Here is a 16,447-nt window from a genome sequence, read left to right as displayed (position 1 = left end):
ACCTAGAGCATGGTATGAAAGACTTAGCAAATTTCTATTAGATCATGAATTCTCTAGGGAAAATGTAGATACAACACTATTTCTGAAAAAGCAAAACAAAGATATGTTATTAGTGCAGATTTACGTTGATGATATTATTTTCGGTGCTACTAACAATCGCCTCTGCGAAGAATTTGCTGATTTGATGCAGAGTGAATTTGAGATGAGCATGATGGGAGAGCTGAACTACTTCCTCGGGCTTCAAATAAAACAGTCTGAAGGAGGCATCTTCATCAATCAAGCCAAATATATCAAGGAGATGCTTAAAAAGTTTGATATGGAGGGGAACAAGTCAATCAGCACCCCCATGAGCTCATCATGCAAATTAGACCAAGATGAATCAGGTAAATCTGTAGATCAGAAACTATATAGAGGTATGATAGGATCTTTATTGTATCTTACTGCAAGTAGACCTGATATCATGTTTAGTGTTTGCATGTGTGCTAGATATCAGTCTAATCCTAAGGAATCACATCTAATTGCAGTTAAGAGAATCTTTAAATACCTAATAGAAACTAAGAATATAGGTTTATGGTATTCTAAAGAATCTAGCCTAAAATTAATAGGATACACAGATTCAAACTTTGCTGGATGTAAACTTGATAGAAAAAGTACCAGCGGGTCTTGTCAATTTCTAGGAGAAAACTTAATCTCATGAGCAAGAAACAAAACTCGGTTGCATTATCTACTGCTGAAGCTGAATATGTTGCAACCGGGAGTTGTTGTGCTCAAATCTTATGGATCAAACAACAATTAGAAGATTATGGCATTAAACAAGATAAAATACCCATTAATTATGATAATACAAGTGCCATTAATCTAACTAAGAATCCAATTCAGCATTCAAGAACTAAACATATTGAAATAAGACATCACTTCATAAGAGATCATGTACTGAATGGTGATGTGATACTACAATGTGTTTGTACTGATGATCAATTAGCTGACATTTTTACAAAACCCCTAAGTGAAGAGAGATTTAGTGTGCTTAGGAGGGGATGAGGAGTGATTGATCCATCCTAGTGGTATTTTCCACTAGATTCATTTGATTTTGATGATTAGATTGTAATTAATATAGAGTTTCGTTTCAATGATCATCAAATCAGATCATAATTTAGTGATTTTCCCTCATTCGGCACGAACATAGCATGATTTTTAGGTGCGTGCCAGAGTTCGAGACGACTCGAACAAGTTTCAGAGTCGGCTCGTAAGGGGGAGTCGACTCGCGCATTTGCGGGAGTCGACTCGAGATCGATGGCAGCAGAGGGGGAGTCGACTCGCATACAGACGGGAGTCGACTCGAGGTTAACAGGCACATAAGGAGAGTCGACTCGCGCCTATTTTGGAGTCGACTCGAGGTCGAGTCGACTCGCGACTCAGAGGAGTCGACTCGCAGTCGGGATCCGACTTTTTAACCTTAACTCCATCGTTTAGAAAACACTTATTTTCACCGCCGCCACTGTTCAAAACCCTAGAGCCGACTCCTAGATCGTCTCCGGCCGTCCCTAAGCTTTTTCCCGTCGACCTTTCACCGTCTATTAGCGTTTTACTCCATTCTAGGTCGACCATGCCTCGTAAAACCGTTGTCCCAAGCCGGAAGAGGCCCCAACCCGCAACCGGCACCGAGCGACGTTCCAAGGCTCGGAACGATCCCGCGAGGCCACAATCTCCAGCTCGTTCTCCGCCGAGGGCGGTTCCCTCGAGGCCGTGCGCCGGGAAGGCGGTCTCCACCGGGAGATACGTCGATTTCGACTATCTCTCCCGGGAGGGCTTTACGATAGGAGAAAGACTTAGGGCCCAGGGCTTAGAGTATTTTCTCACCTTAGATCTCCCCACATACCCTGGACTAGTTAGGGAGTTCTACGGTACCGTCCATAGGGGCGATGGGGGTATAGAGGGCACGGTAGCCGGTGTCTCATTATTCATTTTGGAGGATATCATTGCTCAGGTCCTCCATCTTCCCCAAGTTGGGGTGGCACCCGTACACCCTGAGGATAGGACTGAGGCCCTTACGGCCATTCTAGGGCATCCACCCCAGTCCTCCTTGGATGAGGTATCTGCTAGCTCACTTCCAGTTGAGGTGCGGATCCTCCTGAGCATCCTGTCTAGGTCCCTCTTCCCGAAGACTGGGCGCTTCGATTTTGTTTCTGAGAGGAACCTCGCCCTTATGTTCTATATTCTCCAGGACACCCCAGTCAACTTCCCAAAACTTATTTATAGATATCTATGTGAGCCACTAGATAGACCTAGACTCACCCTCCCCTACGGCATGATGTTCACCCTTTTGTTTAGGGAGGCCGAGATTCCCATTCCTGAGGGGGAACCCTCTCGCGCATTGCGATGGACAGATCGCATGCGTCCGGGGACCCTACACAGGATGGGGTTTCGGAAGGTAGAGGGGACCTGAATTAGGAAGTCTTCCACCTCCACACATACCACCAGACATTTCCCTAGTCCTGAGCCAGACTCAGATTATCCTGACTTTTCCTCCACTTCTGCTCCTACCACCTCAGCCGGACCCTCCTCCTCAGCTCCTCAGGTCATGGAGGTCCGGATCGCTCCTGAGCAGCTCCGGGAGTTGCGGCAGAAGATTGTCCGAGATCTGCGAGATGATCTACTTCGGGAGCTCCGGGGTTCAGTGCCTGCTTCCACTCCTGCACCTTCGTCAGCGTTGGTCCCTTCCTTGACAGCCGTGACTGAGATGACGGCCCATGTGCGGGAAGAGATTTACAACGTCCGGAGCCTGATCCAGGCTCAATTCTCCAGTATGAGTGAGGTCACGGGCATCACTCGGAAGATGCGCGATGACATCCGGAAGGACATGAGCACCACTACTCAGGGGGCCGAGCGCTTGTCGAACGTGCTCATCGACAAGCTGGACGCACTTCAGAAGTCGGTGACCGAGCTCTCCACTATACATAGCAGGGCCACTTCGTCCATTATCTCTCAGCTCGGGCATCTTACAGATGCGGTCACCCTCCTCATGGAGCAGAACAGATTGAGAGGAGGAGCCACATCCTCGAGAGGAGGAGCCACATCCTCGAGGAGACCTTAGCTATTTTTTGCTTTATTTTGACATGTATTCCTTTTTGCTTTACTTATTGTATTCTCAAATGTATTTACATACACATCAATACAATGAGTAGACATATTCTCTTCAATTGTGTGCAATTTGATCTCTAAGTGATTGTTTGTTCTGCTTACCTCCTTTTTGATATGATGACAAAAAGGGGGAGAAATACTTAATAGATATGTAAATGGAATCAACATAAAAGGAATCAAAATGAGAATTAAAACATAATTTGTTCTTAGTGGATTTGGTACCTCGAGGCTCATTATCTCTCTGTTGGGGCTCTTAATGGAGTAATCTCCAGAATCTATTCAAGGGATATTCGGAGATTAGTTGAATCCAACTCAAGAACAAATTGTCAGATTTTCCCTCTAAAAACCAAAAATTTCAGTTCAAAAACTTCAATGCATTAAAAGGAAATTCAGAGAATCAAAATAAAGTAGAATGTTGAGGGGAAGAATCTGAATTTTTAAGAAAGATAAATCATTAAATATATATAAACCAAACAATTGATTGCATGATATGAAGGCTTATATAATTCCAAATGAAAGGGGGAGCTTTAACTCCAAAATTTATTGTTTCACACCTTTCAAGATTGGATAAATCAAATAACCAGACACTTGAATTCATTTATGGATTTTATTTTCTTGTTTATTGAGCAATTCACTTTACATATACTCAATGTTTTGTCATCATCAAAAAGGGGGAGATTGTAGAGTGATTGATCATAACCCTATTTGATTTTGATGAGCTCAAAGCATCTAAGTATATCTCTTGTTTACTAATGAATTCAATTGAGTGTTTCAGTGAAAATCTTGTCTAAAGTGTTTCTAGACTTGGTTCATAATATTTTGGATAAGTTAAGAAGTCAGTTTGAACCAAAGTCTGAGACTCGAGTCGACTCCAGAGTATTACGAGTCGACTCCAAGCGTATCAGAATCACTGGCACGGGCTCGAGTCGACTCCGGACCATTACGAGTCGACTCCGACTGAGAACAGACAGACGAACAGAAGGGCACAACTTAAAACATGTCAGCGAGTCGACTCCTGAAGTGCGCGAGTCGACTCCGATGTTTACCGAGTCGACTCCGGAGTAGTATGAGTCGACTCCAAGGAGTTACAGATAGAAAAGTCAGAGAGCGAATTTCGACCCTGAGATTCGAGTCGACTCCTGTGGAACGCGAGTCGACTCCGATGGTTGGCAAGTCGACTCCAAAGAAAGCGAGAGTCGACTCTCAGTGGTACACAAGGCAAAAGTCAGAGAGGAGTTTTCGGACTCTGAGATTCGAGTCGACTCCCGCAATACGCGAGTCGACTCCGAGACAGCGTGACCCCAAAAAGATAGAAGACCGATTTACTGTCTCTGAGAGCCGAGTCGACTCCCAGACAGCTCGAGTCGACTCCAAGGCAGCGCTACACCAAAAAGGCAGAAGGCTATGTTTCGAAAACTGAGAGCCGAGTCGACTCCGGAGAAGTTCGAGTCGACTCCAAGACTGGACGAGCCAAAAGACAAAAGATCGGGAGTCCGGGCTCTGAGCGCCGAGTTGACTCCCAGGATTGTCGAGTCGACTCGAGTGGGCCAAGTTGAAAATTAGCTCCATGGATTTCGTGAGATGAGCTGACTCCGAAAATGCCAAGTCAGCTCCAGAAGTTGGCGAGTCGACTCCGGGTCAAGACGAGTCGACTCCCAGTCGAAGAGGCTACTTTAATTCAAATCCGGAACAGTTGCTGAGTCGACTCCAGAAAAGCATGAGTCGACTTCCGCTACAGCCGAGTCGACTCCTGATCGCGCGAGTCGACTCCGACCCCCAACGGACATATTGTCAGGTTGTGCAGAGTGTGCAGAACGGACAGAAAAAGGTGTCTAACGGCTAGTTTCCGTGGGGGATGGCTTAAATAGCCACAGAGGACTGTAGCAAGGCAGAGAACAACCATTCCATTCAAAGAAATCAAGCTTTCATTCTCTGCAAGTGGTTTTTCAACGAAAAGAGGGAAGAGCGCCATAACTCCATCCAACTACCTCTTCCCAAACATTGAAAGAGATCTCCTCCTGCATTCAAGTCGACCAGACATTCAAGAAGAGACCCGAAGTTCAAGAAGCCCTACTCTACTCCAACTCAAACGTGTTTGAGGGCTCTTAACTTCTCTCTAGTTCATATTGTTATTTATCTGCTTTTGAGAAGCTCTGTTGTTTCTGTTTGTTGTCATTATTTCCATCTTGTCTTTGCTTGGTTCAATCGGGGGATTGAATCAAGGGTGTAGAGGTTGGTTGGTGAGCCGAGTGTAAAACCAACGTGTAAGGGTTCGATTGTGATCCCGGGAAAACAATCGGGGTAGTTCTAGTCGGTGAGCCAGGGAAAACCGACCGAGTTCGTTGTGAGCTCGTAAAACAACAAGTTTGGTTGTGAGCTTGTAAAACAACCGGCTGTAATCCAAGGGGTTATAGTGAATTCCCAAGTGAGACTTGGGGAGTGGACGTAGGAGCAAGGGTTAGCTCCGAACCACTATAAAAGCCTTGTGTTTGTGATTGTTTGTCTCTTTCTTTTACTCTCATTTCATTCACAGCACATAGCAATTAATTAATCATCTTGGTAAAGCATTAATTAGTCATCCACAACGTTTTAATTGCAAAATTATTTTAAAACCCAATTCACCCCCCCTCTTGGGTTGTCTATCTGGGCAACATTCTATTTCTATAAATAATATTTATTATATGCGTGGCATGATGAAAAATTTCATTTCTATTTCACAAATCACACAAAAAATCTTTTGTTCTATTTAGGCCTAAAACTGTAGAGATTTATGCTAATATTAAAGCTTCTTGAAAGCTTATTATTCAGGGTAGAAAAGTGAATAAGTTTTATATTATGTATACTAGCAATTATTATGTTAATAGGACTATAATTCGAAAGCATTATCTATCTAATTAGCCGTGATATACGTAGACAGTTTACTTACCCAAATACTTTTAAGCAGAATGGTGTGGTGAAGAGAAAGAACACGGATCTATTTGAGACTGTGCAAAGCATGATTTATGCAAAAAATGTGAAACATAAATTTTGGGCAGAGTGCATGAAGATAATAGTATATGTTATTAGTTGGACATCTTTGAGAACTATTGTCCACACAACTTTTTATGAAAAATTGTTTAGGAAGCGTCCTAATATATCTTATCTTCGTGTATTCGTATCTATTTGCTTTGTGCATGTTTATGATAAGTTCTATAATAAGTTAGATAACAAGTCTATCAGATGCATGTTTCTTAAATATGATGAAGCTAGAAAATATATATATATATGTATTTATGTATGTATGTTATACATATATATACATATACATATTTATACACATATATATTTACACACACACACACACACATATATATATATATACACACACACACATATACATATACATATATACATATATACATACAATACATATATATATACACACACGCGCGTATATATTTTGCGTAGTAAATTATAAAAATTCTTCTAAAGTTTATATTTATTATACTCTAGTTAAATTAACGACATCAACGAAATCATTTACTTTAGGTGAAAAGTTAAAATAGGGAGGAGAATATATTTTTTTTATATCCTTATGTGGCTGTTATGTCACTTAATTTTATTTTGGTTATTTGAAATTTTTTCTGATATGATATTTAAATCTCATTTAAGATTAACAATTCGACTAACCTTCTATTGAGTTACGAGTTGGAGTATTAGATAAAATAAACATTAAAAAAGATAAGCATAATTTTTTTAAATTATTGAATATAAATATAATTTATTTTCAATATTAATGATGTTTTTGGAATTTACTCTATTTTTTTCTTTTTTTCATTTTACTTGTTCATCTAACTTTTTTTTTTTTTTGTTCTCACGTGCCTTCCCTCTACACGTGTATTTAACTACTTCTCCACCTCCTCGCAACGACCAGTCCCGACTCATTTAATTTCTTAAAAATAAGAACCGTTACCATCATTTTGCACGCTCCAATTCTACCCTTCTCAACGAGTCTTTTGTTGGTTTTCACAGCGGACAGGATTCTGAATTCCGGTAAAGGAGTGAGGGTAGTGCAGTAAATATGTGTATAAAATAAAGGCAGAAACGTAATTATAAATGTTGTCATGCGGTATTTATAATTCGCTTGCTTAAACCCGTCCCTCTATGAGACGGGCATCTCGAAGCACACGATAGCGACGTGGGGAGATCTACAACTCGAAGCAACCGAAATTAGGGTTTTCGAGGTTCGATCATTCTCCTTTTCCCTCGGTTTCTGATTTCTTATATTTTTGAAACAGCTTTTGATTCGAGGATGTTCCTTTACGCACTTTACTTCAGATGGTTTTCGATTGATTTTTCCTTGTTTACTTGAATAATTTCCGTCTGATTTCCCTAACTTGGACAGTCCTTGCGAGATCTAAGCATCGAAGCAAAAATTACGCGGGATTTTCTCTTGTTTCGTTCGAATTTATCTTGGTTTAGGTCGAATACTACACTTCTCCATCTTCTTGATCTCAAATTCTTCTTGTTACATAGATTCTTGCTGATTTAGACTCAGACTAGAAAATAAAAAAAATCTTCTTTTTTTATTTTCTTGATTCAGTGTTCTAGAAAAAGTAATTCTTGATTCAACTCATTCTGAAAATTTTGTCCAAGATGGCTAGAAATTCGCAGTTATCCATTGTTTTCTGGTGTTATAAACTTCTTGCTAAGTTGAAGTTAAGACCTAATGCTATTACCTCTTTAGTCCTACAGAATAGTTAACAGATTGTGTTATATATTGTCTGGTACTTCTACGTTGGAGAATTTTACTCCGGAGCCATGAGCAAGCAACCATTGATATATAGTTTTGTGGCAAAAGGCACTGTTGTGCTTGCCGAGCACACTTCGTTTTCTGGGAATTTTAGTACTATTGCCGTTCAGTGCTTACAGAAGCTGCCACCAAATAGCAACAAGTTCACTTTTTCATGCGACGGGCATACATTCAACTTCCTTGTCGATAAAGGGTTTGGTATGGTTTTCTTTTAGGGTTCTGACTTTTCTTTTCTTTTCTTGTTGTGGCCATACTCTATTTCTAAATAGCTGCTTTTTTTTTTCTGTGTAGTTTTCCTTGTTGTAGCTGATGAATCAATTGGGAGGAGTATACCATTTGTCTTTCTAGAGCGAGTTAAGGATGATTTCGTGCAGCGGTATGGATCGAGCATTGATGATGGAGGCTCTCATCCACTTGCTGATGATGAGGATGATGATCTATTCGAAGATAAGTTCAGTATTGCTTACAATCTTGATCGGGAGTTTGGGTACGTATAAGACTCTGCACTTGAAATTTCCAAAACCATGCTCACAATGTATAAATTGTATTAAGTTGTCTATAATTGGAACAGACCAAGGCTGAAGGAGCATATGCAGTATTGCATAAACCATCCAGAAGAAATGAGCAAGCTGTCCAAGTTGAAAGCTCAGATAACCGAGGTTAAAGGAATAATGATGGACAATATTGAAAAGGTATGGACTTTTATCTTCCTTTTTGGTCATAACTTATAGAATGCTTCGAAGATAATACAAAGCCAAACTCAATTCTTTAGCTAAACAAGAGCTATAACCGTTATTTTGCAAAGCATATCCATTATGGAAACCTGGATAGTTCATTGCTTGGCTGTTATGAGCCTTTAAGAATTGCAGCATTGAACTCAGTTATATCTTTGTAGACATTACTCATATTTTCTTATGCTTAGGAAAGTGTAGTATTATCTGATTAACTGAATATGGTTGTGTTTAGAAGAGTCATTGTTTGTGTTTAGTAGGTCAGGCTGCTTCTCTCTCTGTGTGTGTGCGCGCGCGCGCGCGTGCATGTGCACGCATCTCAGTGTATCATATTGTGAAAAAATTCTCATACATGCATGTCGCAGTGTATCATATTGAGGAAAAACATCTGAAAAAATGGAGCAGTTTCTTCCCGATGATCTCATAGAAATTTTTGGATATTGACATTGTATTCTCATCTTGTGTAGCTACGGCTATGCCACATAAAGTTGAGGGTTAGACATCAGATTTCATTAGAGCAGTTGAAGCAGTGAAGGGAATTGGTGAAATCTTTTTTTGGTTCGATGTTCAGTACCAAAAGTTGGCGACATCTTTTTGAACGGATGGAAGCATAATAATCTATGGAAAAATAAGATATGTTGGGAAGGATGTTAAGGATCCTTATTCATATTGCTTAACTAGATGATCAGAAGAACAGAAATGTCAGAGAAGGGAAAAAGAATACATGAGATAATTATTTCTCCCCCAAATATAGGTATTGAAACCATTAAAATGATTCAGTTGATGAATGAACAATATTATTCCTGACTATCTTGCAACCATATGAACTTTCATTGTCCACTGCTCACCAATGTCATATACCTTAGCCTCTACTTAGGTGCACATCTGCTCAACTCCAGAACTTTGATTTGGGATGCTGTTGTGGTGGTTGAGAGTTCACAACACCACCAAAAGAGTCAAGCCATCAAAGAACTTGCATTATCAACTGCACACTGCCACAATAATGATCTTGACTAATAATGAAGGTGTAAATCAGCATCATCTTTGGCACTTTTTCTCAGTTAGATTGTCTTAAATTGGGCTTAGTAAGAAGTGGGTACTAAACCTCTTGAACAGCATATTTTTACCTTGAACCATGGCAGTAACAGAAAAAGGCGGTTAATCTCTTGGAAGAGTATGACATTCACCCACCTTGCCTACTGCACCAGTAAGCCCACCAAGGCATCATTATTCAAAGCAAGGTGGAACAGTTAAGGAAAAAGCAAAGAAAAGCTATCATCTTTATACTGTAATTCCAAGTATTAATTTTGTTTCCTACCCATACTTTTAAAAGTTACACCAACCTTCAAAATTGTCACACCAAATTATGAACCACTTGTTAGAGAGGTAGCAAACCTCTTGAAAAGGGTATGACATTCCTACACCTTGCTTATCACACCATTAATAGCCCAGAAAGGTAAATTACTTCAAAACAATATGGAATGGTTTTGGGAATAGTGAAGAAAAGCTACCATCCTTACACATAATTTGTCGAAGTATTAATTTTATTAGCTCTCCATACTTTTCAAGACTGTTGTTCCTGATGATTTTTTACCAATATGGTCACCTTGGCTTCCACTCATCTTACAAGATTATATATAATATCCATCTCATACCACATTCCATGAATCACTCTTTGGTCCACTCTAGTCTCTGCAACTACTTATTGATAGGTGCTTAAATTATATGCCTGTCCCCTAGTTTAAAAATCACTTTGAGTACCTTTATAGTTCAATAACCTTAGTTTAATCCCCAAAAGGTTGAATCACTTCGAGTATAAAAGATACATGCTATTTGATGATTTCTTTACCTAGCGACATACCCATCATTAGCAAAACCTTGAACATTTGAAATGATTAATTTAGGTCATCCTTTGATGAACATATGATATAAACATGGTGAGACCATATGAAACATAACTTATGAACTTGGTGATATCATTGTCCATTCGATGATAAGTATCAATTTAACTAAAGTATACCTAAGGAGCATCATAATGCAACTTATTATATATTTGTGGATTTAGGTCTTTATTTATTCCCTTAAACAATCACAATGGGTTAGTGCCCATGATTGTTTCTGTGCCACTCACATGTAACAGTAGTGTTTGTAAATACTTCTATCAATGATGATGAATGGCTATATTAACAGCTGAAAGTGTTTCTAACAAGTTGATCCTAGTACATGTACATATGATATACTCCCACTTCGGATTTTTGGAGATTGCAGTATTTGACACCTGGGAAATATGAGCATTTGGCACCCTTTCAAGTTTCCAGGTAACACAAAGGGTATTAACCATGAATTTTTCCCTTAGGCCCTGACACTGCAGCATAAATCTGATTCATGACGAATCACACAGTCCTAGTTCAGAGCTATAGAATTTTCGAGGTGAAATAAAACTGGCCTGTACATGAGCATTAATACATATATGAGGAGATTGTCTGCAGGGCATCTTACTTTAGCTCTACCATTTTGATTCTTAGAAACAGGACTACTAAACTGTTTATTTCAGTCAGGATCCGATTTTTTTATTTTTGTACTTATTTCTTTTCTGAGGTGGTAATTGCAAAATTCTTACCGAGTCATCTCTGATATAAAAATCAAGGAACTATTTTCTTTATGTGTGCAACAAAGTCAAATCATCATATTCTTCTGAGATTCCCAGTGGTCAACTCAATTGGGATGATTCTATCCAGGGATGAAGTTAGGATTGTTTCTTGTGGGGCCAAACTAGATCATCAAATTGTTTGTAGTTTTACCCAGTAAAACATATTGGTGCTTTGTTTTGTAAAAAAAGAAAAAAAATGGAAAAAGGATTTCTGAATGCTGTGCTCTACATTTGACTCTAAAAGTTGTGCTCTATGTTCTTTCATATTATTCTATTCAGGAAAAAAAATGTTATATGTTGAGATGATATTGTTCATACATTAATTGGTAAATACTTGGAATTCTATTTCCTGGGAGCTACGAGAAATAAAAATCAACAATAATAATCAATGATGGTATTTCTCAACAATTAATCAAATAATGTGCATAAACAAAAATGCATTGTGAAAAATACATGTGTGCTCCTAAGACGAGCAAGTGAGAAAAGGAAATGTTCCGACGGTTTGAGGCTTGAAGGATTAGGGACATACAGAGTGCTTCTCATGTGTAAGTGATGGAACAGACTGGATTTTTTTGATCACTGTGCCAGTGTTGCTCAACATAAGATGAGAATGCTACAAAGGAATATGAAGAGAGAAAAGTTACCAGAGTAACTTGTATTGTCGAGGTTGAGAGATTAGTCCCTTCTGGGGAGGTGCATGGTGCAGCTGGGTTGAGTTACACAGTCTTTTGAAAAACTTCATGAGGCTTCAGATGTAGCGAAGAGATTTATTACATGACGATCCACATTGATGTGACTTTTATTCTTTTAATTTTCTGCAAATTTTCATTGTTTTAGTTATCACAACTCCCAAATTACAAGTAGTGTCCTAAAGTGTATGACCTCAATTGATCAAATTAAACTGATGACCAGTCAGCTTATCTGGAGAAAGAAAACTAATGCGAATTTGAATTCAGATCTATTTGTTGTTTCTCTGTCATGCACTGGAATGATGTACCGAGTCAACCTTTCTCCTAGCCAGTATGTGACCTCTAATACTAATTTGTTATGCCTTAATTGTAACTCCTCTTTTTTGTGATGGAAGACTTTGAGTGTCAAATCTTTGATGGAAATATATATTTCAAACTGAAAAGTATGCACATCTAATCCGAAAGCACGTTCACTGTCCAAATTCCTTCCACTGGCTTCATTGGTATCAGAAAGTTATGTTTCATTTGTCATGCACTTTTAAAATTTCTCCACTTTTTTCTTTTTAATTTTCCCAATAAATTGACTATTAAATATCCACATTCTTCTCGAACACAACAGATTTCTGCAAGCAAATTTGATACGCACCAGAATTCTTTAATTTTAAACATTCTATCATGTTCATCTACACCTTCCAGCCCTTCGAATAATTCGGTTGGCACGTAAAACTGGAGACTAGAATTGATTTAGAGAGAGCTTCTTGAGGCTACAATCATTTGTCAAACTTAATATCATTTGATTAATGAACTATTAACCTTGAGCATATTGCCTGTGAGAACTTAGGTAGATCGCTTATTTGGGTGTTGGCATAGATGCAATATTCTGTTAAGTCTTAATTATTGAAAAATTTCTTGAATTCTTGATTTTTCTCTTGATCGAATGACTCTCCAAATTATTCTCTGAAAAAGAATCAGTCCAGAATTCTAAAATTATTCTTGAATTATAAACAAATTTTGTGATTTATTCATGACTAATGTAAGAAACTGTTATGTTACAAATGAATGATACCATATATTGTTGCTCAGTGATGTTCTTTTTTTTTTTAATTACCATTGGTTATTATTGCTCTTTATACTTATTTTGAATAAATAAGTTTGCAAATTTTTTAAAAGTCTATTTTTTCAGTTTTATTTTTTTCCCTAACTCTTGGTCATCCGATCTCTTTCCTAACTTTTGATGAACCCATACTTATTCCAAATTTTTTTGACGAAATTATTAGAGTTTTTCCCAATCCAAATCATTACCTCTAGGCAGACTGTTCCCAGATATGCTGAAATTTGTGACTATGGGTGTGGGCTTCCAGAATTGGTTCCAATGTCCTCTTAGTAGTTAGATTATTGAAGATTGGATGCACACACACTCGCGCACGCTCACACATACATACATACAAGCATACATACATAGATACATATATACATACAGACACACACACAAGCATACATACATATATACATATGCACACACACACATGTTTACATATATATATAGATAGATAGATATATACATACATACATATAGATACATACAAATATAGATACATGCATAGATACACACACACATATAGATACATACAGATGTACAGACATATATATACATATATCTATACATATTCATATATACATATATATATATGTGTGTGTGTGTGTGTGTGTGTGTGTGTGTGTTCCAGTTTTCCAGTTTTATTTTTTTTTCCCCAACTCTTGGAAATCCGAACTCTTTCCTAACTTTTGATGAACCCATACTTATTTCAAACTTTTGATGAATTTACCGGATTTTTTCTGAACCTAAATCATTACCTCTAGGCGAACTGTTCCTGGATGCTGAAATTTGAGATTATGGGTGTGGGCTTCCGGAACTGGTTCCAATGTGCTCTTAGTAGTTATATTATTGGAAGAGTGGATACAAGCATACATAGACAGACAGATATACATATACATGCAAGCATATAGACATAAATATATGCGCGCGCAACATATATACATGCACATGCAAGTATATATATAAACATAAATAAATATATAAATATAAATATATATATATATATATGTATACTTGCATGTGCGAAGGAGCACACATAGACAGACAGACCGACCGATATTTATATGCATGCAAGCATATAGACATATATATATGAGCACACAACATATATACATGTACATGCAAGCATATAAACATACATATATGTGCGCACGAGAACGCACAGACAGACAGACCAATATACATATGATTGCAAGCATATGTACGTACATATATATGTGTGTGTGTGTGTGTGTGTGCACGTGCGTACATGCGTGTTCTTAGTAGTTAGATTATTGTTAAGAATGTACTTAGTGGTCATGAAGTGTTTGTAACATGCCCCTTCTTTCCCAAGATTCTATCGCATAAATGTGTTGGTTGGGAAATATAAGTTGCAATACCTGCCTTTTAATATCTATACAAGTATGTTGAAGAATCCAAGCAGACTAGTTTTTTTGTAAAGTATTCAAATAGTCTAGCATGTTAGTCACAAGTTTTGTGGAAACATTAAGGCCACTTTTGTTGTTAATGTGTGGGGAAGGAAATGAAATTGGTGGAATATGTTGGTGAGATGGTATGTATCAGCAGATTCTAGCATTATCTTTACTACAATTCCCTCACTTTTGCAGCAACCAAACTTTGGAAAGATCACTTCTTTTTTCACACTTTACCGAGCTTTTATCATCCATAGACAGTTAAACCTGAAACTGGAACTACAAAGTGAAGTGCTTAAGAAACAACACTGCATACTTCAATGAAGATGTAGGAGAGAGCTATTTTACTATATGACCTCATTCTTTGAGAATTATGTCAGCTGAACATGTGACTTCAAAACCAATTGAACTCATGGTCTGGAGAATTTTGAAAAAATACCAATTAGCAGCTCAAAAAGCTATATAATTTCTTTACATTGCCCTTGAGATCCTAATTAGACACCAGAGAAATATAGTGTATATGCATTCAGAACTCAAAAGAATAGGACTTGGTTATGGGGAGATGATACTCATTGCAGCTTGCATTCATGTAGGTTCTTGATCGGGGAGAGAAGATTGAACTTTTGGTGGACAGGACTGAAAGCTTGCAATTTCAGGTATTCTTCTGTTCATGGAATTTCATTGCTTAGTTTGATTGAAAAAAGGTACTGTAGCGTTATGTATCCATGAATATAAAACAGAAAAGAAGAATGTTACCAAGCATCAGTGTTGTTGATCTCTTATTTCAGGCTGACAGCTTTCAGAGACAGGGCAGGCAACTCCGAAGGAAGATGTGGCTTCAGAACCTCCAATTCAAGCTGATGATAGCTGGTGCTATAATCGCACTCATACTCATCGTCTGGTTGATGGCCTGCAGAGGGTTCAAGTGTTGATGGGAGAAGATTATTTTCATGTTTCTATTTCCTTTCCCCTTCTTTTTCTGTATAATGGCTGGCGTCCTGTGCATATGATGGTTGTCAACTTCTGTTAATATTTTAATGACCCACACTAAGCTCAGTTAGTATATTGGAATATCTTGGTTTCTTGCATTTTGCTGCACTGATAACGATATTGATGTTAAAAATTTTCATGATGATTGTCATGGGAGCAGCCTGATGTACTAATGTTATTTTGAAATCTAGATCAGCCGATTATTATGTATTAGATGTTGTCTTTATGGTGTATAGATCTGTGAACCTGTCACAGTTGCTGATGGAAGTTCACAGGGGACCTGGATGTTGAGGTCAAACACTTACATTGTTTATCCAAACTCTTACTCCTTTGCAACTTTTTTTTCTGAATAAATGTCTGATCTGCTATAAGGATGGAGATGAATAGCCCGTGGTTTTGTGGGTGTTTTCTTCAACTTGTATGTTCTGATATTTTACTCGCTTAATTGACTTCAGGCTGTTAGATTGTGTAATTCACGAATGGTGGTCTCTAAAGTAAATATTTGGAAAATGGGCACATTAGTATCTATAGGGCAGCACTCTGGTATGGGAATAAAGCAGGTGCTCCAGTCTCTCCATCGTTGAGCCTCTTGCTTGCACTCGGATGGCGTTGTTCCCAAGACCCTGCTTTGGCCAGCCATTCAATCTTAGTCATTTGGTCGTCATTGGCTTGCTCACTCAAGTATACATGGTATAACCTCTCTTTAGAGGAGATCTCAATGGTTCTATACATTCAAAAAAAAAAATGAGACAACTTGATCTAATTCTGTTTCTTTTATAATCTTTATTGATATAATGTCCTTTCTGAGTACCAAATAATTGCATGGCTACAAAGTTTTCTGGTCTAAGCATCAGCATTATTATATCTGTCTAATATTTCATCTATCTTTCCAGAACATTGATTACCTCACTTTCAGCCTTTTCTGCATGGTATGCTGTATCTCCTA

At 38.2% G+C, this 16,447-nt stretch overlaps 1 protein-coding gene across 2 annotated transcripts; it reads left to right on the top strand.

The window, feature by feature from the left end:
* Positions 1–7,238: 7,238 nt before the first annotated feature.
* LOC103706580 (vesicle-associated membrane protein 727-like) lies at positions 7,239–15,714 on the top strand. 2 transcript variants are annotated; one of them, XM_008790727.4, is made up of 6 exons: positions 7,239–7,364; positions 7,876–8,131; positions 8,225–8,420; positions 8,505–8,625; positions 15,105–15,167; positions 15,300–15,714. In XM_008790727.4, the coding sequence occupies exons 2-6, from the start codon at positions 7,942–7,944 to the stop codon at positions 15,441–15,443; spliced, it is 714 nt and encodes a 237-aa protein (XP_008788949.2). In that variant the 5' UTR covers positions 7,239–7,364; positions 7,876–7,941; the 3' UTR covers positions 15,444–15,714. The 2 variants fall into 2 exon arrangements, with proteins under 2 accessions (XP_008788949.2, XP_008788950.2); XM_008790728.4 differs by having other exon boundaries at positions 7,262–7,364; positions 7,868–8,131.
* The last annotated feature ends 733 nt before the right edge of the window (positions 15,715–16,447 follow it).

This window comes from Phoenix dactylifera, unplaced genomic scaffold (genome assembly GCF_009389715.1).
Source record: "Phoenix dactylifera cultivar Barhee BC4 unplaced genomic scaffold, palm_55x_up_171113_PBpolish2nd_filt_p 000275F, whole genome shotgun sequence".
NCBI classification, from domain to species: Eukaryota; Viridiplantae; Streptophyta; class Magnoliopsida; order Arecales; family Arecaceae; genus Phoenix; species Phoenix dactylifera.
Note: the sequence above shows the minus strand (reverse complement) of the source record. Positions and strands in the feature narration are given on the sequence as shown.

Bases quoted from the DNA above. Each gene is read 5' to 3' on its own strand.
- LOC103706580 (XM_008790727.4), top strand. From the start codon at position 7,942: ATGAGCAAGCAACCATTGATATATAGTTTTGTGGCAAAAGGCACTGTT. The intron at 8,626-15,104 runs GTATGGACTTTT...GCATTCATGTAG, and splicing joins TGATGGACAATATTGAAAAG to GTTCTTGATCGGGGAGAGAA. The intron at 15,168-15,299 runs GTATTCTTCTGT...CTCTTATTTCAG, and splicing joins CTGAAAGCTTGCAATTTCAG to GCTGACAGCTTTCAGAGACA.